The 24738-nt window shown below is 43.7% G+C and overlaps 3 protein-coding genes across 3 annotated transcripts; 1 reads left to right on the plus strand and 2 right to left on the minus strand.

The window, feature by feature from the left end:
• Positions 1–287: 287 nt before the first annotated feature.
• LOC139753714 (uncharacterized) lies at positions 288–1693 on the minus strand. The gene is made up of 2 exons (XM_071670450.1): positions 1540–1693; positions 288–1425 (listed from the first exon to the last, which is right to left on the minus strand). Exons 1-2 carry the CDS (start codon positions 1549–1551, stop codon positions 562–564), a joined length of 876 nt encoding a protein of 291 aa, XP_071526551.1. The 5' UTR covers positions 1552–1693; the 3' UTR covers positions 288–561.
• Positions 1694–9767: 8074 nt separating this feature from the next.
• Positions 9768–12027, plus strand: LOC139753593 (uncharacterized). The gene is made up of 2 exons (XM_071670218.1): positions 9768–9858; positions 10614–12027. The coding sequence occupies exons 1-2, from the start codon at positions 9847–9849 to the stop codon at positions 11508–11510; spliced, it is 909 nt and encodes a 302-aa protein (XP_071526319.1). The 5' UTR covers positions 9768–9846; the 3' UTR covers positions 11511–12027.
• A 10394-nt stretch (positions 12028–22421) lies between these two features.
• LOC139753594 (uncharacterized) lies at positions 22422–23823 on the minus strand. Its single transcript, XM_071670219.1, has 2 exons — positions 23762–23823; positions 22422–23640 (listed from the first exon to the last, which is right to left on the minus strand). The coding sequence occupies exons 1-2, from the start codon at positions 23771–23773 to the stop codon at positions 22582–22584; spliced, it is 1071 nt and encodes a 356-aa protein (XP_071526320.1). The 5' UTR covers positions 23774–23823; the 3' UTR covers positions 22422–22581.
• Between the last annotated feature and the right edge of the window lie 915 nt (positions 23824–24738).

Here is a 24738-nt window from a genome sequence, read left to right on the forward strand (position 1 = left end):
AATGGACGCCTTTGCAGGGAAGAGTTCCTCAAAGAGATTTTATTCCTCATCATTCGTTGAGGAAGGTGCAACCTCGTCAAAGGCTTCTTCTCAAATAATGTTACATATGAATACTGTCTGATCATAGGATTGACATATCTTTTTGATAATTCAGCTCACATCTTTGTCTTTTCTTTTGAATAGTACTACGTGCATCTCAGATAGGTTTATGTAATCAAATCCTTTGTTCTTCTCGTTTAAGAAGTACTACTTGCATCTCAAATGGATTTATGCAATCAAATTCGGTATACATGTAATTAAAGATTTATTCAAAGATATCAGTTTCTACGAAATTCTTGTGCACAAGAATATTCCATATGCGTTTAGCAAATGTGGAACTGATGAGTAGATACTGATAAAAAAAAGAGACATTTAAGACCATATCATCGAATAAGCCTTTTTGATTTACATTCAAGTTGCCTTTTTACATACTCAGTGTCACAACTGAATCCTTTGGAAGAAGCGCAGGACCGAAGGACTAGAGGGAGGGGGTGTTTTCTTAACAGCTTAGGGTCACATCACTTATTCGTTCAGCTGGATGTTCTTGCCGTTGGAGAGAACGATGCCTGAGGGACCAGCGTGGACGACAAACACGCCACGTTCCAGCTGGATCTGTCTTCCAGCGTTGGTGATGATACCAGACTCGCCGACCAGGTGGCGCTTAGCACGCTTCTGGACGAGGGTTCCGTCGCTCATGATGTAGCCAGAGGGGCCCTCCAGGAGGATGGTGGCGAAAGGTTTCTTGAATTGGATCTGATGGCCGCTGTCGGTGATCATGCCAGAGGGGCCAGTGAGGGAACGCCTGAAGCGTGGGTTGACGAGTCTCAAGTCTTCGGTAAGCTGGAGGTTGCGGCCAGACTTGGTCACAATGCCGGCGGGTCCAATGAGGAGGATATCGTGAGCAAGATCGTGGCCGAAGAGGTCAGTGGTTCCATCAGCACGGAGGATGCCAGATGTGCCAATGTTGCCCTTCTCAGAGATCAAGCTAGTGCTTCGCTTGGCGCGGGGGACGAAGGTAAGATCATCAGTAAGCTGGAGGTTGCGGCCAGACTTGGTCACAATGCCACCGGGTCCAATGAGGAGGATGTCGTGAGCAAGATCGTGGCTGAAGAGCTGTGTAGATCCGTCAGCACGGAGGATGCCAGCAGTGCCGATATTGCCCTTCCTAAACACTACACCAGCGCTGCGCTTGGCGCGGGGGACGAAGTAGAGGTCTTCGGTGAGCTGGAGGTTCTTGCCAGACTTGGTGACGATGCCGGATGGTCCTGCCAGCACGATGTCGTCAGCGAACTCACGGGTGAACTGAGTGTTGACACCATCAGGCCTGACGATCCCAGAGTCCCCAACCTGAGCGCTGACGCCTACGGCGAGCACGCAGATAGCTGCCTGTGAATGGGAACAATATGTGTTAACAGTGCACACTTGAAGGATCTCCAGATATTAAGGTCTGTCCCGTGAGGATTGTGTGAATCACATCACAAGTAGTAAGACAATACTCACCAGAATCTTCATGCCGAGTTGTTTGAGGTGGTCCCAGAACTCCACAAGAGGCTTCTGCGGGCCGGATGGTTGTGAGGAGCTGTGGTGCAGCGGCGGTATATATACTGCTTCATCAGCCTCATCACGTGACCTCTGCAACAGTGATTGGCCGCTGTCTATGATACTCTTCCATTTACCATTGGCCGAAGCTGTATGAACCAATTAGTTGTACTGTTGAAGGACAATCTCCACACAAGGTCTCTCCCCCTTTAGATCTTTTTTCTCTTGCCTTACCCTCCCTCGACCTCCTCTACACCAGCACAGTCCAGCAGTACATTTGCGATAGCCAATTGTAAAGTTCGTGACCAAGATATCATCAGGGGTATTACACATTCGCTTGAGACGAAAGAAATATCCTTTTAGTTAGCCTTTATATTTGACAGGGGTCCTCCGACTGTAATGAGACTATGGTAACGGGGTCTTGTTTATGGTCCGCTGGTGAGGGGCAATGAGCCACGCCCTATACGGTGGCTCCTCCCTGTATCTGCTTGTCGCCACCCAGTTTTTGCGACGGTAGGGCTCGGGGAGAGATTGTCCTACAACACTCCCATACAGGCAGCGGTCTGGACCACCACGTCCCCGACTCTCGGGAGAGCAGCTGCTGCAGTCTCCTCAGTGTTCAGCTGGGCGAAGAGTTACTCGTGTGTGTGGAGAGATCTTGGTGAATGGTGGTGTGTGGTGGTTGTGTAAGCCACTCACGATCTGCCTTATAAGAACGTGGCAAAATTGATGATGACAGACAGGGTGATGGTTATGCTGGCAATCGACCCAACCTTTTCATAGCCTCATTGATAATAAATCCCACATACAGAATGGACATTAGTATATCAGTGCCGTAAAGCCACATATAGTCTTGAACTGATTATGCCTTGAGTGCACGACATGTTTGTGAAGGTCTTTTTGTGTGTGGAGCGAATATGGTCGTATTGGCGTGTTGGTCGTGGCAATTGGTCACGTTGGTACAACAGTAATTAGTTTCCCCATTAATGTATATGGTCATGTAGGTCCTAATAGTTATGGCTATGTCATTTATCAACACAGGGCTATAGGTGGTTTTGCATGGTCTAAAAGATTTCCATGATAGTAGACACGTAGTCATACTTTATTGATCAGGGTGAGGCGATTCTGTCAGTGGTTTTGGTACACGGTGGTGTACGTGCATGGGTGTGCAAATGCCTGCTACATTGGTAAGTGGAGGTGTTCATTGCAAAAGGTTTCACAGGCATAAAGGAATTAAGACTGGATTAACACCGAATTAGTATCCCTAAGTTGGTACCTGTGGGATCGAGTGAATGGTATATGAGTAGGTTGCCTTAATTGCATTTACTAAGTAGCATCTGTGTTGGTGACCAATAACCACGTTATTAAACAATCAACTATGATGTTAATGATTGGCTTCGTTGCTAATCATCAGCTGTGTGCTGACCGTTAAATACATTGCTAACAATCAGCTATGGTTGTTAATGATTAACTTCGTTGCTAATCATCAAGTGTTCTGACTGTTGAGTACGTTATTCACAATCAGCTGTAAATGTTAATGATTAGCTTCGCTAAAGATCAACACCTGTGTCCTGACCGTTAATCTCTTTGCTTAACATCATCTGTGATGTTAATGATTAGCTTCGTTGATAACCAGTACCCGTGTCGCTTCCCATTAGTTACGTTGCCTATGAATCGCTCTGTTGCTAGCTTGGCAAGAACTACGTTTCTAACTATCGATTGCACCTCCCTCGTTGTTGCCTGCTAGTTTGCATGAATAAATACCCATTCTTTCGTTCTCAATTTCGGCTGAAATAAGGCACAGTTAAGGTGTTAGGTATATTGCAGAACTGGGCCATGATAGTAACGAGTTACCATCAGCTATAATACCAAAAAAGATCATTAGGTTGAGAATTTTGTTACTGCAAACCATCATAAGTGTAGTTTGGCATCAAGTGATCACATACGTCGCTAGGTAACTAGGCTGCTTTGAATTATGTCTCTCATTTGTCTCTCTTAGTTTACAAAAGCGTTGATAGCTGGCAGCTGTGTGGGCAAATTGGTAACGATAATAATATGCATTAGAGGTTTCTGGTAACGACTCCCACCTGTGTTGCTCAAGTTAGCTTAGAAGAATATAATGATTGATTGTCCTCATCGAAAACTAGTCTCTCGTCATTCTATATTTGCTGTCTCTCACGTAGACAGAGTGACGAACATTGCTTTCTCACAGCTATAGAATTAGGGGCACAAGGACGTAGGAACAAGTGGAATACCGAATATGTAGGTTAACACTCCATCTTTGGTTGACTGCGGAAACAGAAAACGGCCACTCCAGGAGTGCGCTAGCGGGTAACTCGAAGAGATTTGTTAAGTTACGGGAACTAAGAGACAATCGTATCACTCCTTAACGTAAAGGTTATTAGTCAGGCCTCTTGAAAAATCCAACGCTATTCTTCAGTAGTATCAATACTGAGTCAGTATCAGGTCTTGGAAAAATATATTGTCTTTTTTTACTCGTTATTTTCGTAAATATGTATGTCTATTGATTCTTTTGCTGTATTTTCTGGCTATTTTGCTTGTTTCCTTATGTTTATATACACATTTTGTTTCGTTTGTTGCCATATGTATGTTTTATAATCTATTATGTTCTTTGTTTAACATCTTATTTTGCTGTATGCATTTGCATGTACTTTCTGCTATATTTGCTTGTTGCATTGCTTGCTTCAATGCTTGAATGTACACGTGTTATTTGAAGTCTTCTACCTAATTACCACATTGAGTTTAGATTGTTATGCTGTTAGTAAGTTACTCATTACAGGTATGGTAGACGTAATCTCATCTGACAATAAAGATAATTAGATATACATATTTTGGTTTTATTCTAACCTTGACACATCCCATACTTGCTCAAGGAATGAACTATTTCTTCAAAGTCAATATTACATGAACTTAATTACCATCAATTGTACAAACCAAACATCAGAACCATAAAATACCTTAAAATACGTATTTACACACTTTGGAAATCTACTTATTTCTACGAATAATGATTCATATTAATCATTCTTTAAGATTAATACATATATAAGTGCTTAATGATCAACTACGTCGGTCTTACCGTCTTCATACATTTCCCCCGTACAAGTTCCTAGCTTACCCACAAGATAGCGCTAGTGGTAACATTTGTCATCTCTTCAAACATACAGGCAATAGGGGTAAGTTGCATTTCTTAAAAACATCCTCCTCACTCCAACTATTATTACGTAAGGGCGCTTCAGTCAACCCGATGTACTGGTGCGAGGTGGATGTAACCAGTATGTCTGTGATTGTCCTAGTGTTTATCTCGTTTTTTAAGCCATTATCACCTCAGTGCTGAGTTGTGAAGACTATTTACATACCTAGTGAACCTATTTATTTACCAGTGATCATGAAAACAATGACAGTATAGCCTTAACTACCCTTTTAAAGTGAGTGTGAAGGACATTTAAAAAAAAGTGTAAACATCCGGTTGTTTGTGTGAGGTGCGTGATCGTTCGTCACAAGATATAGTAGCAAATGGAGGCCAGTAATTACATCGCTATTCATTGCGATCAAGAATTTATACTATTGCTGTCAGGCGACCTTCATAAGGTAGGTAATAATATTCGTTGAATAATTATAATCACGATTGATTTTGGTGGTGGACCACCGAACACTTGGCTTCTGGAAACCCCCGACCGTGCGTAGTAGCAATATAAGCTATGTAGATTTATCCTTGTTTTCTTATAGTTTTCGTGAATTCTGTAGATTTCATAATGGAATGTGTAATTTTTCTTCATACAACGTTATTCATTATATATGTAATGAGGGAAGTTGGATGGGTGGAGTTGGCATGCCGGGCTGCGTGTTGGAGCCTGCCCGGCGGCGGGTTGGTAGCCAGGGGTAGCTAGCGCCACGCGCATGGCCATCATAACAACACGCGGTGCTCCCACGCCAGGTGGGAATTTTGCCGTTATCTAAGCATGTAGGTGGCTGAGCTGTGGAACAAGGTTGTATATGGTGCACAGAGAGTCATAGGTTGTTGTGATGATATGGGGGAAATTCTCGGCAGTCAGGGTGTAGTGAATTTTTGACTGGAATTAGCGTCGGCGGCTCGGCGTCGTGTGAGGGACGCTTGGCCTGTGAGTGGACGCATGTTGCCAAGCTTCGTGCAGCAGGTTCTCGCCTGCTTTTCTCTGTCACGGACGGTCGCATTGAGGCCTCTTGTCAGGAAGAGCAGTTGTCCCAGGTGATATCTACCCGGTTCTGTAGATTGGCACAGAATATTACAAGTTATAGTTATATGCGTGGATATTGGTGCTGAGCCGGAAGTGGCCAGTTACGGTGAGTATGACCAAGTACTTAGGCTGGGTTTCGTAATTGATGCATTAGATTGGTGAGGCAGATGAGTATTCTGTGGACAGGGTGGTAACCTGTAGTGAGACAAAGTGGTGCTGGTGTTAAGGGTTAATGTGTAGAGTGGTTTATGGACAGAGGCAATTACGGTAAAAGTGTGTGAACTACTAAACTGACTGTCTTAATAAGGTTTGGCTACATTGACCCTAAGCGTGTTGTGATTTAAAGGGGAAAGTTGCCAGGAATTGTGTGAATAGTTAACGCGTTGGATGTGAACAATTTGTGAACTTTTGTACAAGTTTATGGATAGAAGCTATTTGGGTAAGTATGTGGACCATTAAAATGACTGGCATAGTAAGGTTTGGCTCAATGAGCCAAAATGTATTGTGATTTAAATGAAGAAAGTTACCAGGAATTGTACGAATAGTGAACACGGATGTGAACAATTTATGAACTTTGGAAATGTCGTATTTTATGTTGCAAATAAGGTTTCATTTAGTTTTGAAAGAAATTGTTTATTATTTTGTAGTTGGCACAGATATTAGTCCTGTTATGTGGCTTTTGTAGATAAGTAAGTAGATTTTTGTTGTCTCAGTGACCTATGCAATAATTTGTTGGGACTTTGAATTTGCTTTGTTAATGAGGCGTGCGCTATGTGCTCTGCTATGTTATTCTTGTTTAAGAGCAGTTTATCCTTATGTGTATGTTATTGTTGTGATATATATACATATATATATTTATATCATGAAAATTTAAGGTTTTAGATGACCTCTCAGGATTATTTTGGTGAAATAATCATATGTATTTGTAAGTTAGCACACATTTTATCGAAAAAGATCTAGACACGTCAGACAACAGCGCTACCGTTAAGCATATCGAGACCCGGATATAAAGAGCGGGGAGTCACCCGGGATAAGACCAGTGTTCATCGGAGTATTTCATGTGTTCAGGATGAACATGTGCTGATACTTATGGATGTAAGCATTGCTTTTTTTTTTTCTAATTTTCATACTGGCGTCAAGGAAGAGGAAGAGCGTACTTGAGGGGTTTTGTACGCAAGAAAAATACCCACTCTCTATGGCAAACTGTCGACCGAATTGGGTGACAACCGTCCTTGGCAATTTAGTCTAACAGGGATCCTCATTATAGCATGCGTAGTTATACACCCGATCATTACTGCCTTATGTCCAGGTAGCTAGGATAGCAGACCATTGCAATGATTGGCGTTTATTTTAACTGCTAGGTCGTCTGGGCCGAGGAGTTTTCTGCATCAGAGTTTGTTGAGGTAAGAGAGCTTTTAGCTGCAAGGTCTGCTGGGCTGAGGAGATTTAGGCTTCAAGATTTCCAGGGCTGAGGAGTTTTTAGCTGCTAGGTCTGCTGGGCTGAGATTTTAGCTGCAAGGTCTGCTGGGCTAAAGAGTTTTTAGCTGCAAGGTCTGCTGGGCAGAGGAAATTTTAACTGCGAGGTCTGCTGTGCTGAACTATTTTTAGTTTCAATGTCTGTTAGGCTGAAGAGGTGTTAGCTGCAAGGTCTGTAGGGTTAAATAGGTTCCTACAGCTAGATCTGCAGATCGCAAGGATTTTTAGCTGTGAGAGTCTGCTGAGCTGAAGGTTTTCCAGGTACAGTCTTATAGACTGAAGAGTTTTTAGCTGTAGAGTCTGCTAGACTAGAGTTTATGGCTGCAAAGTCTGCTGGGCTGAAGAATATTTAGCTCTAAAGGTCTGCTGGGCTGAAGAATATTCAGCTCTAAAGGTCTGCTAGGTTGAAGAATATTTAGCTCTAAAGGTCTGCTGGGTTGAAGAATATTTAGCTCTAAAGGTCTGCTGGGTTGAAGAATATTTAGCTCTAAAGGTCTGCTGGGTTGAAGAATGTTTAGCTCTAAAGGTCTTCTGGGCTGAAGAATGTTCAGCGCTAAATTTCTGCTGGGCTGAAGAATGTTTATCTTAAAAAGTCTGCTGGGCTGAAGAATGCTTTATCAGTAAAAGTCTGCTTGACTGACATAACTTCAGCTGCAAGGTCTGCTGAGATGTAGTTTTTCGCTGCAAAAGCTGTTGGGTGGAAGAGGTTTTAGTTGCAAAGTCTGCTGGACCGAATGATTTTTAACTGCAGGGCCTGCTGGGCTGAAGGGTTTTAGCTGCAAGGTCTGCTGGGCTGAAGAGTTTTTAGCTACGAGATCTAGATGAAGAGGGTTTTATCTGGAGGGTCTGCAGATTTCAATAGCTTTTCGCTGCAAGGTCAGCTAGATTGAAGTGTTTGTAGCTGCTGACTTAAAGAGTTTTTAGCTGTAAAGTGTGATGGGCTGAAGTAGTTTTTAGCTGCAATTTATGATAGGTTGAAGGTCTTTTATCTACAAGTCTGCTGGGCTAAAGAGTTTTTAGCTTTAAAGTCTGCTGTGCTTATGGGCTTCTAGCTACATGGTCTGATGAGCTGAAGAGTTTTTAGCTTTAAGGTCTGCTGGGAGGAAATGGTTTTAGCTGCAAATTCGTCATAGCTGTACAATTATTCGCTGCAAGTTCTGCTTGGCTTCGTTCCAGTTCTAAATGACCAATCCTAGAACGCTTACCGCACAGCCTTACTCGAAACCACGTTAGAAATCCCTCTCGAATATTCGGGGAAATTTCTCGAAAGACGCACGCTGCCTGGACGGCATTTCGTGCACTTATGTACCGATGTCAAACCAGAGCAGCATAGCATATAGAAAGATGTGGACTCTTATAGAATTACCTAATGCGTTACTAATCATGTGTAGTGGACGCATTAGCCATCTACGCCAGTCCTCAGCTAGTCTTTCCATAGTGAGCCTTATTACACCCGTCGAAACGGTATCATATACATTATACTAGAGAGCAATTAACGTGGAGAACTCTTAATTTTCAATTCCTTGGAATCCCCGAATCCCCATGCATTTCTTTCGTATCATTTACACTGCTTTCGTAGTGCAAGATCTACGGGATGTTTTCTCATAACTGAATCACAACTGGTGAATGTAGCTAGTGTCGCCGTTTTCCACATCCTTGTAGCATTTGACCCGGGATGTAACAGAAGTCTTTGTGTATCAAAGCTTTTTCCTTGAACTTCTCCGATTCTCTCTCTATTGTAATGCATAGCTTCGTGTCCATTCGCATTCTCTTTGTGATCGTTGATGATCGACCTTTCTTGTCAGTAATGTTACCCCTCAGGGTTCTTACCTATCGCCCGGGCTGTTTCTTCACATGACAATGATTTCCCTTCGTCCGTTCACCTTATGTTCTCTATGGCTGACGATACCATATGTACTTTCTTCAGCTGACTTTTCCCTGCCTTCTCTCTTACATACACGACAATTTTCTTTTCTCTTGCGTATCGTACAAGGCAACAAAGATTTAAGTCAGAATTTTGAGAAACCAGCAATGAAAAAATTAAGATGTGATTAGCCCAGTATTCAAGAATGTGATCTTAAGTCGCGCTGTTGTCCAAGAGCTCAGTAATGCTTGCGAGATGTAGTATTGGCTTAAGTTTATGAGTATGATTAATGCGCTCAACCATATATCGATAAGCTTGTAAATGTTTCGGAGGAGAAACTGTTCCTCATGACAATGGAATCTCTCTGTCTCAGCACTCGACATTAAGGGACTATTGAGACAACTGACGTAGAGCCGCGTAACCTGGCCTTTTATACTCTGCCTCTGCTTGACGTCACCTCACCCCTGCCCTTATGACTTCAGCAACCCCTTCATGGATAACCGGTGGCAAACGCCCAAGCCGCCCGTGCGCAGGCTACCGTAAAAAAGGTTCGTGGAGGCATAAGGACAGCTGGGTGAATGGTGACAAGCAGCTTCAGGATATATATAAAAGCCCGGTGTCGCAGTTGGCACTCAGTCGTTGCAGTAGCTGCTAATTGTGGAGTGCTGGAATAGACGAAGGACCGTCACCATGAGGATTCTAGTAAGCTTCAGTCTATACAGGCATTTATGAAGTTTTTGATACATCATTCGCTGGTATTCAAGCATATTATCAGTATGTATATATCCCCAACGATCATGAAATACGCAATACCCAAAGCTGGTTGCAACAACATATACTTAATGTTAAGCTTATTATTCTTCGTGCGTGTATATTCACTTGGAGGATGGATTGTATAAGTTTATTTTTCTTATCTGTACATGGATTCTTTCAAGTGATTTCCTCATAATCATTTCTTGTGTGAGTCTTCATAATGTGCTGGCTCTTCTTCACCACATAAAGGCTTTGACGATATATTTCCTCACTTCACTTTCTCACTCTCTCCGGTAGTGCCCACTGAGTATAGAAAGGTTAATATACAAAAATGATTATCGTATAGAAAGGTTTAGTGACAAGCACGCAGTGAGCCAGCACTTCACATTGTTGTCAGGTTTCCTTCCTTTAGCTGAGGCTGTTTTCTTTTTCTTTCTTCCTCACCAACACCTGGCTTTCACTCCACAAACATACAGCCTCTCCACCTAGTACATAACATTGAAGAAATCGTCCCTCACACTTGTCTTCGTAAGTCTGGATTTCTCTGCGGCGAACACCCCGCTTTAGCCTTGTCATTTGTCCAAATCTCGTTGTCGGTGCTCCGTAAGTTAGTACTCCTTGGAGCTAAGATGTATTGACTGTCACTTGTTTATCTTATAAAAGAAGAACTGTAGACTAAGAGAAACATTTGTTTGATATTTCAGGCAACTATCCTTGTACTGATTGCGGGCGCCAGTGCAAACTATGGCCCTTCAGGCATCGTCTACCCCGATGGCAGCAATGTCCAGTTCACCCGCGAGCAGGCGGACAACGTCGCACTCATTGGACCCTCAGGTGTCGTAATGCATGACGGTACCAACGTTCAGCTCACTGTCGAAGGTGTACCCTCCCGCGCCAGACGCTCTCCCTCGCAAGGGGTGTACGGTGCTTCAGGAATCGTCTACCCCGATGGCAGCAATGTCCAATTCACCCCCAAGCAGGCAGATAACATCGCACTCATCGGACCCTCAGGTGTCGTAACGTATGACGGTAGGCACATTCAGCTCACCGACGAGGGTGTACCCTCCCGCGCCAGACGCTCTCCCTCGCAAGGGGTGTACGGTGCTTCAGGAATCGTCTACCCCGATGGCAGCAATGTCCAATTCACCCCCAAGCAGGCAGATAACATCGCACTCATCGGACCCTCAGGTGTCGTAACGTATGACGGTAGGCACATTCAGCTCACCGACGAGGGTGTACCCTCCCGCGCCAGACGTTCTCCCTCGCAAGGGGTGTACGGTGCTTCAGGAATCGTCTACCCCGATGGCAGCAATGTCCAGTTCGCCCGCGGGCAGGCGGACAACGTCGCACTCATCGGACCCTCAGGTGTCGTAACGTATGACGGTAGCAACGTTCAGCTCACCGACGAGGGTGTGCCCTCCCGCGCCAGACGACACCTTGAGGGGCCTTCAGGCATCATCACCGATGATGGTCAGGCAGTCCATAAAGCCGCAGGTGTGACGGTTGTTTCCGATGGGCCCTCCGGAATGGTCCTTTCTGATGGCACAAGTGTTCAGTATCGTGCCAAACGCCAGTTAGTGGGTCCCGCAGGTATTGTTTAACAAGGACGGCCTATTCCACCTGGGCCCGATGGTCAGGTAGTCCACCTGGGCCCTGGTGAAAAAGTTATCCTCACGGGTCCCTCTGGTTTAGTGACTTCTGGCAAGAATATACAGTTTCGTGAATGAATCCACCTTTAGGAGTCCTTCGTGAATCATCACTAAGGATGGGAGGTTCTTCCAGGTGATTTCCAGTATGGATGTTGTTCACGAAGGCCCCTTAGTACCGACCTATCTGTTAGTAGGAACATTCACTTCAGTTAAGGCAGCTGAGACATGAGTCAAGAAATCGGATCTTATTAATAGAAAATCTACGATGAGACTCCATGTTCCATTGTCTTTATTCTTTTTCTGTTCTTACATGAGACCCTGTTTTTAAGTATATCAACCCTTGTTAGTTGAGCTTAGAGGACTAAAATGGTATCGAAACTCCTGTAATCTCTACAGGGAATATTGAGTAAAAAGTTTAAAAGTTATCATGATGTGTGTCATCTCAAAAATTAAAAATTTTTCCCATTATTGTCTGCCTTCTTTTAAAACTCTTCCTTATACCTTTGATATATTCTGTGATGGCAAGATATATTCATTTTCCGCAGTACATGAACGAACATATATTCACTGTGATACACTATGGAATCATTTGAAATATGCATTCTGTATTTCTGAGGTTCTCTGTGAGGTACGCAAATTGGATCCGTCAGGAGAGTTATCATTGCAGGCAATGTTAACATAGTTCAGGGTGGTGTTTTAGCTGAAATGAATGACTGGTACGTAAATGAATCGTGATATATGATAGCCTGCTGCAGAGGATGCCAACACTGTTAAGGTTGGTTGGTCAAGTGGACAGTGGTCCTGTAGCCACCTCTGAAAAATCCTGAACTCCTGTTTTAGGTGCTAAGAAATTATTTTATGATCACTAAAAGATCATTTTATGATCATATACATTCCTATTAAGCATGTGACTGCTTGGTATGTCCAGGGAAAAGAATTCCTTCGTGGCGTAGATGGACATGCTGACTTGCGACTTACTTTTATCACCAAATCTGATCATTCCTACCATTGAAGAAGTTACCTGAAGGGCTTTCAAGGGCAATTATCGGCCTTTCGTCTCAGTGGACAGGCTGACTGATCATCACTGATGATGGCTTTCGAGGAGGAGGAAGAGCTTGCTACGGGCGAGAACCCTAGTCACTGATGTGTCCTGTCTACTAGGTCTAGAGGGTTGAAGGTTCCTTTACCTACAAGGTTTTGATGGTCGTAAGAACCCCTAGGCGCAAGGTCTGATAGGCAGTAGGGTTCTTGAATAAAAATGTCCAATGGTCTGCAGCTACAGCTTGTGATGGGTTGAAAAGTCTTTAACTGCAAGGTCTGAACAACTGAATAATCCTTTGCTCCAGTATCCTGAGAGCCCTTAGTTACAATGTTTGATGGCCTGAAGAGGTAATCGCTGTAAGCTCGGTTAGGTTGAAGAGCATTTAAGTGTAAGGTCTGCTGGGTTGAAGAGCTTTTAGCTGCAAGATCTGTTAGATGCAAGGTCTGCTGGGCTGAAGAGCTTTTAGCTGCAAGGTCTGTTAGATGTAAGGTCTTCTGGTCTGAAGAGCTTTTAGCTGCAAGATGTTAGATGCAAGGTCTGCTGGGCTGAAGAGCTTTTAGCTGCAAGGTTTGTTCGATGTAAGGTCTGCTGGTCTGAAGAGCTTTTAGCTGCAAGGTCTTTCAGATGTAAGGTCTGCTGGGCTGAAGAGCTTTTAGCTGCGAAGTTTTATTGCCATCCGTTAGCCTAAGAAGGCAATACTTGGAATTCAGCCTAACTGTACCAGATGACCTTCTGTAGCAGTGATATATGGAGAGAGAGAGAGAGAGAGAGAGAGAGAGAGAGAGAGAGAGAGAGAGAGAGAGAGAAGGCGTGTGTAACTGTTTATATTTGATGAGGTTAGGACGTGTGTCAGTAGTACACATTCATCCACCTTGAGGCCAACATGTCGACCTGAAATCTTTTCGACAACCCTCCCCAGCATGGTTCTTGGACTACGCTTGACTGGACGTACCACCTTCACACAAGAGTGTCTGCCTCCAATGAATTTGAATGCGGAAGAGTTATACAAATGATAAACCTTTACCAGTGGACTAGGAAGGCCAATGTTGGATACGCTGTCGCCTCAATGTAGAAAACGGGACACTTCCCTTGGCCTTCAGAGTTGTGATCCACCCAGCAGACCACAGGAGTTGTGACTCACCCAACAGACCACAGGTGTTGTGACTCACCAACTGACCACAGGAGTTTATGATCCACCCAGCTGACCACAGTTGTGATCCACCCAGCTGACCACAGGAGTTGTGATCCACCCAGCTGACCACAGGAGTTGTGATCCACCCAGCTGACCACAGGAGTTGTGATCCACCCAGCTGCCCACAAGAACACTATGAATTTCACCTAGAGTCAGAGGGGAGATCGCCTTACGTTCGTACGTCACCACGATCTCCTTTTACCAACCAGTGCTCGTACAGATACAAGAATTGTCTTGTACCTACTGCTATGAATGTTGTAAACAATCCATGAACAAGTGTTCAGCTAAGCAAGCAAATAGCTCAGTTGTCCCACAGTTATGTGTATGTCAACTGCTATAATACTGTAACAAAACCAGCGTGAAAATATTAGCTCCTAATGTTTATCATTAAAACCATGATATATGTCAACACAGTAATACTGAAGTTTACCAAGTGTGTAGCTGTACATCACTTAAATGTTCACCATTGAATATATGATGTATTTCATCACAGCACTACCGCAATTCAACCATTACATAACTTAAAATCACGTAATCTTTAACGAATCACCACATGAAACAGCAATGGAGGAGAACTCGCCTGTTAAATTCACTCGTGAACTGAGCGTCAGTAACTAGATGCTGTTCTCAGATGTCATAGTGGATGTCAACACTGTGATCTGCGTAACTTCTATTTACAAGAAAGCTACAGAGCTTGACCGATGTTTACATTCAATTTGCGAATGTCCCCAACGCTACAAAACCGAAAATCATTTACGCTACGTTACGCCGAACATACAAGACTCCATCAAACTGGCATGTCTCCCACGAAGAAGGACAGGAGCATACAAGACTCCCATCAAGCTGGCATATGTCTCCCACGAAGAAACACAGCGTATTAAACAAAGCCTTACCAAAAGTGGCTGCAAGAACTACGACAGACAACTTAGATACATCTTACAAGTAAGCTTACAGCGGCAGTAACTACAAGCAACTCAACAATAGAGTATCTTACTGCACCCATATGTCTTCAGAACTTCAACCACACAGCAGAAGAGAAAGAAAGTTAAGCTAGTCATGTACTATGAAAATTAAGAAATACACTCATCCTGAGCAGCCAGCTGTACAAAAGACTGATCTTACTAACATGAACAGCTTCTGCAATAAACAGAAGACTCGCCCTACACCTACAAGAAGGCTTCCTCCATTTACATATCACCAAGAAGCACAACACTGCCCTCTTTCGAGAGGCGATTTTTGAATCTACAATAATACTACTACGTCGTGAACGAGACATAAGACGCCTACACATCGCCGAAGCCCTAATTATGGAGGAACAACAACCAGAACTAAGACCAAGACAGACTACTACAGCTACACTCGCTCCCCTTTTACTCGCCTTCTACGACACGCAGGGAATACAAGTCCTCCTTCTCCCCATCCCCAGTGATATATGTATATATATATATATATATATATATATATATATATATATATATATATATATATATATATATATATATATATATATTGCTGTAACTTGCATATGAACACGTTACATGAACTATGATACCCTGTTCCCCATATCCCACAGCTCCCGTGTGACAAGGAGGCTGCAGCAGCCGGCTGTGTGTGTGTGTGTACCGTCTGGTCATCGTGTGTGTCGTGAGCCAACAGTATTGCTCGCTAACATCCCTCTGCCATCATGCTAAGGGACACGGAGCATCACCTCCAGTGAAACTACCTTACTAAATCCGTGTCTATACCGTCTTGCGTATCTTATACGTGGCCTCGGTCGAATCTGTGTCGATAATTCTACTGATCTCGATTCGAAGATTAATGGAAGAGGCTTTTACGTGTTGCATTTGTCTTTTTTTTAGAGGGGGTTTGTAAGTGAGTAAGAAGGGAGGATAGTGTTGATGCTGATGTGAGTAAGGAGGAGCAGACACATATCAGCTCTCAGTCTTTAGTCGATGGCGCTTCAAAAAAGAAAAAAGGGGTTACTTTCTCTGAGGGAAAAGTATGAGGTTTGATTCGTAATGTGTTTTTGTTTTACGATGCTGAAGAACTTTGGTAAGGAAATGAATAAAAGCTCCTAACAAACAGTGTCTTTGTCCTTCAGGTTGTTTACTCTCTTGAGGTGACTGTTCATTGACGGAATGTGACGGAAGACCTTGTAACCCAAGACGCAATCGTCTGTGTTGCTTTGCGGAGAATACAAGACCCACATCTTCTGCAGCGGAAAGAAAACGAGAGGAGACAAATGTCAGAAGAACACGTAACTTTTTGAGAATATTTCTGCTCATATATCAGCATACAACGGAGGAGACAGCAAGCATTTAACGGAGGAGAAAGTAAGCATAGATTAACGGAGGAGAAAGTAAGCATAGATTAACGGAGGAGAAAGCAAGCATTTAACCGAGGAGAAAGTAAGCATTTAACGGAGGAGAAAGTAAGCATTTAACCGAGGAGAAAGTAAGCATTTAACGGAGGATAAAGCAAACATTTAACGGAGGATAAAGCACATTTAACGGAGGATAAAGCAAGCATTTGATACAGGAGAAAGAAGCAAACGACTGAATCAACGTAAGCAAATGGAGTTAGACAAGATAGTAAAACGCAATTAGTAGAGGTGGTCCAATTCATCCTATAGAGAGCCCGTAAACTTTTGACTGCAAGGCAGACTAACCATTCTGGTGGCACGCCTTCCCTCACACAGGGGTGTGTGTGTGTGTGTGTGTGTGTGTGTGTGTGTGTGTGTGAGAGAGAGAGAGAGAGAGAGAGAGAGAGAGAGAGAGTGACTGGCGATATATTCACTCACTCCCCCTTATGACTTGGTCAGTCGCTGCCGAATGATGCTGCGCAACATGGTACTGATCAAGTCCTGCCTACTGGCGCTTCGTCTCATGTTGTATAGTCAGTGGAACCCTGGCGCATATGCTGGTGATATATATATATATATATATATATATATATATATATATATATATATATATATATATATATATATATATATATATATATATATTGCGTTACGACAGTGTAGCCTTCTTCGTTTTGCTTCCTGTGTTAGGTAAGACGGCACGGGCAACTGAGGTAACTGGATTTCCTAATTAGGGCGCCATCTCATTAATGCTCTCTCTCTCTCTCTCTCTGTATATATATACAGAGAGAGAGAGAGAGAGAGAGAGAGAGAGAGAGAGAGAGAGAGAGAGAGAGAGAGAGAGAGAGACTAAACCCAGCTCGTCGACCAGGCGTTAGGGGAGGATGAACATCTGGGTGGGCTGTGGACCACACCCTGTGTTACATATCTGTACTGAACTGCCGGGGAAGGAGAGGGACTGAACGTAAACAGCTTTACTTAATATAAAAACCTAACGTGACTTTGAGATCGCCTCCTGTATTGAGTTTGAGATCGCCTCCTGTATTTGTACCAGTTCGATAACCCTTTGTCATCTGGTTTGGTCATGCTGCCACAATAGTTTAATTCTCTAATTTGCTGATGCTTTTCTTGAGGTATGTAACAGCGCGCAGACACCAAATCGATTGATATTTACAGCATCCTGTGTGAGAGTGCTGTCTCCCACATTAGTGAGATAGCGCCAAGGAACAGACGAAGAATGGCCACTTTCGTTCACATCCACTCTCCCTAGGGTAATCATGTGTAATGCACCGAACCCATATATATATTTGTGTGTGTGTGTGTGTGTGTGTGTGTGTGTGTGTGTGTGTGTGTGTGTGTGACTGCTATTAGCGATTATGTGTATTACGGGGAGAGAGTTTGACACTTGTGTTACCCCGTATCTTATACCTAGTATAGATATCTTTCTCAGTGGTGCTTATTTGTATATAATTCGACCATGGTGTACGACATAATGATATTGTCAGCTGATGTCAGCTACGACTCTTCGTTGTATCTCAACTTTATATTTCCCTCTTGTGCGAACGTAGTTTTGATTTTCCCCTGACATTGATTTTGCTATCAGTTGCTTCATTGTTGGTCCATTAACGGACTTGCATTGCCAGGAGGTAAAGTTGGCTGGAAACACGAAGTCCTTGTGGTTCCTGCTGTCGCTGGCGAAACTAGAGAGGTTTACGATGTTTCAAAGTTGTTCCTCTCTCTCTCTCTCTCTCTCTCTCTCTCTCTCTCTCTCTCTCTCTCTCTCTCTCTCTCTCTCTCTCTCCACACACACACACACACCCAGAAGACCCCTCCCCCCTTCCCACAAACTTCTGCAGGGACAATACCAATTACATTAAGCGAACAAAAGCTTGCTTCCTGGAAGAAGCTCTCTCTCTCTCTCTCTCTCTCTCTCTCTCTCTCTCTCTCTCTCTCTCTCTCTCTATCTATCTATCTATCTATCTATCTATCTATCTATCTATCTATCTATCTTTAAGACCAGTTGTTCTACCTAATGGCAGCATCTGCTCTCTATACACAGCTGATTTCACTCCTTTTCTTTTTTCTTTTTTTTTCTCCTATTTATCCATTTGCTGTGCTTCTTAAACCCATCCATCATTACGTTCGTCAAGGTTTGTTGATGTTAGGAAGAGTTTTGGATCCCAATACTTAACTCTAAATCTGTCGTCATCTTGGTATTGAGACTCCATTGTTACAGCTCACATTATGGGAAAGAGGCATCCATTTCCTACGGTAGATTATGTGGTCTATATTTCTCATGTTTTTAAAAATCTTAGCAACATTTCTTTGCAAACTGGAGCTGTAAAATGAAGACTCAAAAAGAATGAGACAAGAAGAAATTCGAAACGAGAGGCGAGTCCAAGATTGGAACAGCGTCTCCGAAAAACATTTCTCGCTGGACAAGAACGAGCAAACATTTAAACATTTCTCCAAGACTTGATATGTTCCATGGCCTTATAACAATACTGAAAGAAAGGATCAAAAAAAAGGATTGCAGTGAAAGAAAGGGCAGAACACACGATCTAACTCCGGGAAGGGAATGAATGAAGGAAGGAATGAAGATAAACTGCTTCTGGGAGGGATAATCGACCTAAAAGAAATAGTTTTACTTCATGTGAAAGTGAAAAATGAAGAGGGAGTGACCACATTCAGTGCTCGATATGGAGTGTGATGGAAAACACATGGGACACGAGAGGAGGGCTGGGCTGTGAGGGAGCTGAAAACAATCGAGCAGAATAGAACAGAGATTCGAAGCTGTCGCGTGGAGCAGTCGATTTGTGGGAGCATGTGTGTGTGTGTGTGTGTGTGAGAGAGAGAGAGAGAGAGAGAGAGAGAGAGAGAGAGAGAGAGAGAGAGAGAGAGAGATGCCCAAGGTCAAAGAAGAAAGGCGAGGAATCCCCCCTCCCCCCTGTGACTTATGAAAGGAAAGTGTATGGTTAGATAGAACGTGCCCGTAAGAGAATCTTTCCGGATAGGTAATGAAGAGGAAAAGGATAAAGATAACAAAAGATATGCACTTCTTACGAGATATTTCAGCGATTGGGGTAAAACGCGGAGTGGATGGGCGACCTCTCCAGGTAAGGCTAGAGGAGAAGTGAGAGCTGTAGCAGATGGAGCGTGAGGGAGGTAAGGACACGACAGTACATGTACGTAAGGTGATGGAGGAGCCATGTCATCGGAAGTGGAGAGGTGTGTAAACGTCTCCGATGCAAAAAGGAGAGGCAGTGCGAGAAGCTCCCTCCTCCTCCTCCTCCTCCTCCTTCTCTCAGTCCTCTCTCCTTTAGGACACCGGGTCATTAGGTAATGTGACCAGCTAGAGGTTGGTGGAATGAAGAAAACACTTTAAAGACATTTGAAAGAGGAGAGTAGAAGGAGATGGATAAGGACGTGGAAATAAGTAAGGTCGGTCACACATATCGTGCTCGGTCATTAGTTGAGGACCTGCTCGTATCAGAGATAGCAGTACATCACACAGCTTCGTTATAAACAGACAGATATATCACTAGGGAGGGAGTGAACTGGTATGGCTTTTTCGAAAGAATGAACCTCGAGTATAGAGTGGAACAAGACGTGATTGATGAGGGGAACGAGTCACGACCTGTGGAGATGGGGTAAAAAGAGAGCCTGACACACAAGGGGAGCGGTTGGTTTATACAGGAAGAGGAACTGAAAGGAAAGATTCAAGAGCATCACAGAGAGGGATTGGGAGTGTAGGAGAGTTAGGCTTCGAGGCTACAACTGGGAAAAGAGAAAAGGAAAAGGTGAAAAACAGTATGACATAAAAGAACTGAGACTTGCCGCCAAGCTTTTGGTACGCAGGAGCAAAATAGGAGACAGAGAAAGCTATCACTCTTAAAGGAACCTAAGAGATACGTAGGGGATAAAGCCAACTCATCTAAGAATCCCATGATTTAGGAGTATATATTTTCGCCCAACGTATACCTTTTACTTCCATAAAGTATTGACTAAAATGCGACAAATCAAACTCGACACATTTATTTTCTGTTTTCGTATTGCGTATCTTTATCGTGCACCTGCACCTGCTATTGAGTGTAGCCTATCCCTAGAGTTGCAGAAACCCTTGGAAAAGAGGTCATAGGTCATTTTCCAATTGTCGTAGAACCCTTTACTTAGGAGCTCTTATAGCTCGTAAGGCTACGCTATTACCAGTGGCAGGGAAATTATGTGCTCTTTTAGAGTAACAGAGTAACAAGTTCTTCGACGAGACTGTATTCTTGTCAAAAGACGAGGACACATACTTGCCGAAGGCGGCTTTTCATTCACGATGTAACCAGCGGCAGACATATATATATATATATATATATATATATATATATATATATATATATATATATATATATATATATATATATATGTTTTTATCTATCTTTCTATCTTAAACTGCTTAGAAATAAAGGCATCAGTACCCTGTGGGATTTCTCAAGCCCACATTTTCTTACAAGCGTCTGTAAGGAACTCGTACAAATGGTCTCCGTGGGAGCTGTCGATATTCTGCTCTTCCATCATGAGAGCATCTCCTGGAACATGTCAGGTGAGAGCCGTACCAGTCTTCTCTGAGGGAGGGGTGAACGCAAAAGTAGCTCCTGTCCGTACCACTCGCATGATCTACTTTCGCGTCCGCTTCCACCCGCACGAAGCCTTGCTCTTGTTCTCACACAGTATGTCCCTGAGAATGCTATCCTGACGGAGGGGCACAAGTTCGACAGCTCCTGTGCGGAGATCTGTACAGGTTTCTCAGAGAGACACGCTACAAAGTAAATGCCCCAGAGAAGATATTTACGTCTAATCGTCTTGATGAAACGTATTTAAAAGAGCTATTCTCTGTATATATATATATATATATATATATATATATATATATATGGGCTATGGATAGAGTTGTGCGCAGGAGGTTGGATGTGCTGGAAATGAGATGTTTGAGGACAATGTGTGGTGTGAGGTGGTTTGATCGAGTAAGTAACGTAAGGGTAAGAGAGATGTGTGGAAATAAAAAGAGCGTGGTTGAGAGAGCAGAAGAGGGTGTTTTGAAATGGTTTGGGCACATGGAGAGAATGAGTGAGGAAAGATTGACCAAGAGGATATATGTGTCGGAGGTGGAGGGAACGAGGAGAAGAGGGAGACCAAATTGGAGGTGGAAAGATGGAGTGAAAGGGATTTTGTGTGATCGGGGCCTGAACATGCAGGAGGGTGAAAGGAGGGCAAGAAATAGAGCGAATTGGAGTGATGTGGTATACAGGGGTTGACGTGCTGTCAGTGGATTGAACCAGGGCATGTGAAGCGTCCGGGGTAAACCATGGAAAGCTGTGTAGGTATGTATATTTGCGTGTGTGGACGTGTGTATGTACATGTGTTTGGGGGGGGGTTGGGCCATTTCTTTCGTCTGTTTCCTTGCGCTACCTCGCAAACGCGGGAGACAGCGACAAAGTATAAAAAAAAAAAAAAAAAAATATATATATATATATATATATATATATATATATATATATATATATTTTCAATGATATTTCTCGTGAATCTTCTATTGTTAGGTACAAAAAGAATTATAATCTTAATGTTAGTGATGGTCTATATACAAATTAGATAACTTTGTTGTTGATAAAATTTGTAAAATGATAAGTTTATGATACGCTCGTTGTCTGTCTTGCACAATCGCATGTTTACCAAATGGCGTCCTAGCTACGTCTCTTCGTTGTATATCAGCTAACTGTTATATTTTTCTCTTGTGTCTCCCCTGATGATGTGATTATTACACGAAAGTGCACTTGGGAACTTATCGTGTTTCATTTTCCCCGTGAGCTCGTAGGAATATCTTGATCACGCGCACAATTGTGATCCTTTCCAATATATATATATATATATATATATATATATATATATATATATATATATATATATATATATATATATATATATATAGGATGCGTGTATGTGTGTGATTCTTTTTGACTTCTGCAGTCTTAGTAGCTGGGGTAAGCCCCGTGATAGTAGTTTTCCATAAATGTCCATGTCATTGCTTGTTATATCACCCCAACTATATCGTATAGCAAGGGTTCGACTGTCGTTTTCGTAGACTGTGAAAATAATTCTTCTTCAACGGAGGTAGCATTATGGCTTTGTAGATTGTATTAAAGATATGCCCATGACTGTCAGTGACAAGTCCATTGCTGTTAGTGATAATGGAATGTGCGAAATAATAAAGAGATCATGATATTTATGTACATCTTTATTTTGTGTCTGTGTATGATTTGTACAAGTGTTCATTTTTTTTTCTTTACCTAAACTATCAGTAAATTGCATGTTCTTTACATTTTGACTCAGAGGCTTCAAGACACTTAGTAGCTGCCATCGTACTCTGAAGATGAGTACATTACTCGTTCAGCTGGATGTTCTTGCCGTTGGAGAGAACGATGCCTGAGGGACCGGCGTGGACGACAAACACGCCACGTTCCAGCTGGATCTGTCGTCCAGCGTTGGTGATGATACCAGACTCGCCGACTAGGTGGCGCTTAGCACGCTTCTGGACGAGGGTTCCGTCGCTCATGATGTAGCCAGAGGGGCCCTCCAGGAGGATGGTGGCGAAAGGTTCCTTGAATTGGATCTGATGGCCGCTGTCGGTGATCATGCCAGATGGGCCAGTGAGGGAACGCCTGAAGCGTGGGTTGACGAGTCTCAAGTCTTCGGTAAGCTGGAGGTTGCGGCCAGACTTGGTCACAATGCCAGCGGGTCCAATGAGGAGGATATCGTGAGCAAGATCGTGGCCGAAGAGGTCAGTGGTTCCATCAGCACGGAGGATGCCAGATGTGCCAATGTTGCCCTTCTCAGAGATCAAGCTGGTGCTTCGCTTGGCGCGGGGGACGAAGGTAAGATCATCAGTAAGCTGGAGGTTGCGGCCAGACTTGGTCACAATGCCACCGGGTCCAATGAGGAGGATGTCGTGAGCAAGATCGTGGCTGAAGAGCTGTGTAGATCCGTCAGCACGGAGGATGCCAGCAGTGCCGATATTGCCCTTCTCAGAGATCAAGCTGGTGCTTCGCCTGACGCGTGGGTTGACGAGTCTCAGGTCTTCGGTAAGCTGGAGGTTGCGGCCAGACTTGGTCACAATGCCGGCGGGTCCAACGAGAAGGATGTCGTGAGCAAGATCGTAGCTGAAGAGGTCAGTGGTTCCATCAGCACGGAGGATGCCAGATGTACCAATGTTGCCCTTCTCAGAGATCAAGCTCGTGCTTCGCTTGGCGCGGGGGACGAAGTAGAGATCGGAGGTGAGCTGAAGGTTTTTGCCGGACCTCGTAACCACGCCGGAGGGTCCAGCCAAGACTATGTCGTCGGCGAACTCGCGAGTGAACTGAGTGTTATCACCAGTAGGTCTGACGATGCCTGATTGCCCAACCTGTGCGCTGACGCCGACGGCGAGCACGCAGATAGCTGCCTGTAGATACAAAAGATAGAAAGCAATTACCTTAGATCCTGTCTTATCATATATCATTAATCTATGTTGTCTATTCTAAGGAAGAGATTACGTTATATCACACGGCCACTGGAAAACTCACTATAATCTTCATGTTTGTTTCCTAGGATCCCAGAACTCCTCAAAGGGCTTCTGTGGGTCGGATGACTGTGACAACCTATGGTCCAGCCGTGGTTTATATATACTGCCCAGCCAACAGGATCACGTGAAACTGAGACAATGATTGGCTACCATACGTGGTTGCCATTATTCCATTTCCTATTGGCCACAGCAAAGAGATACAGTTGGCATCGCTGTTACAAGGTCGTCGGCCTCCATAGCCGGCCCTTGCCTTTTTTTTATGCTTCTTGCCTGTCCGAGTCACAGTGAACTACACCAACCCTCAAGAGTCGTATCTTCTTTGCCACAACAGTAATGAAGTAGCATTGAAACACTGGTATACAAAACACATATCTAGACTAAGAATTCCATTCCACACGATGCGAAGTTTTGAGAGAAAGTCGGTACACTCTGCCACCACTGTAGTAACGGGGTTCTGGGGGTCTTCTGTATAGGTATAGAATGGACGGACACGCCCAGGAGACCAGCCACTCCCAGTGACAGGCAGCGAGGGTCATCCAATTTCCCCAGACATCAGGGTGCCATGGGAGTCTCCACATGACGCTCCAGTGCATACAGCATCGCAGGGACGCGAGTATAGGAGGTGCCTTCGTCCTCAATAGCACTGGCTCTGGCTGTATACACATATACTATACAAACTGTCCCTCAGACTTGGAGGAAAAGTGGCCCTGTTTAGGCGTCGAGTGTTTCCCCTCATTGAGTTAATAAGCTGCTTATACTGACCCCGATGAGGTAGTACCATCCAAAGATATATCATTACTAGGTTGTTAACTTGATTCTAGTAGAAGTGGAACGTAGTTCACTTGCGGGTGAATGAGTGGTATTGCATGTAGTGAGGTAGATAATATGATGGTTGTGAGGGATGGTATGCTGCCAGCTGACTATGGGTATTGACGATGGTGAATGTGGTGAGTATGGAGGGTTAGTGGACATAACCCA

The sequence above is a fragment of the Panulirus ornatus genome, chromosome 15 (genome assembly GCF_036320965.1).
Source record: "Panulirus ornatus isolate Po-2019 chromosome 15, ASM3632096v1, whole genome shotgun sequence".
Classification (NCBI taxonomy): Eukaryota; Metazoa; Arthropoda; class Malacostraca; order Decapoda; family Palinuridae; genus Panulirus; species Panulirus ornatus.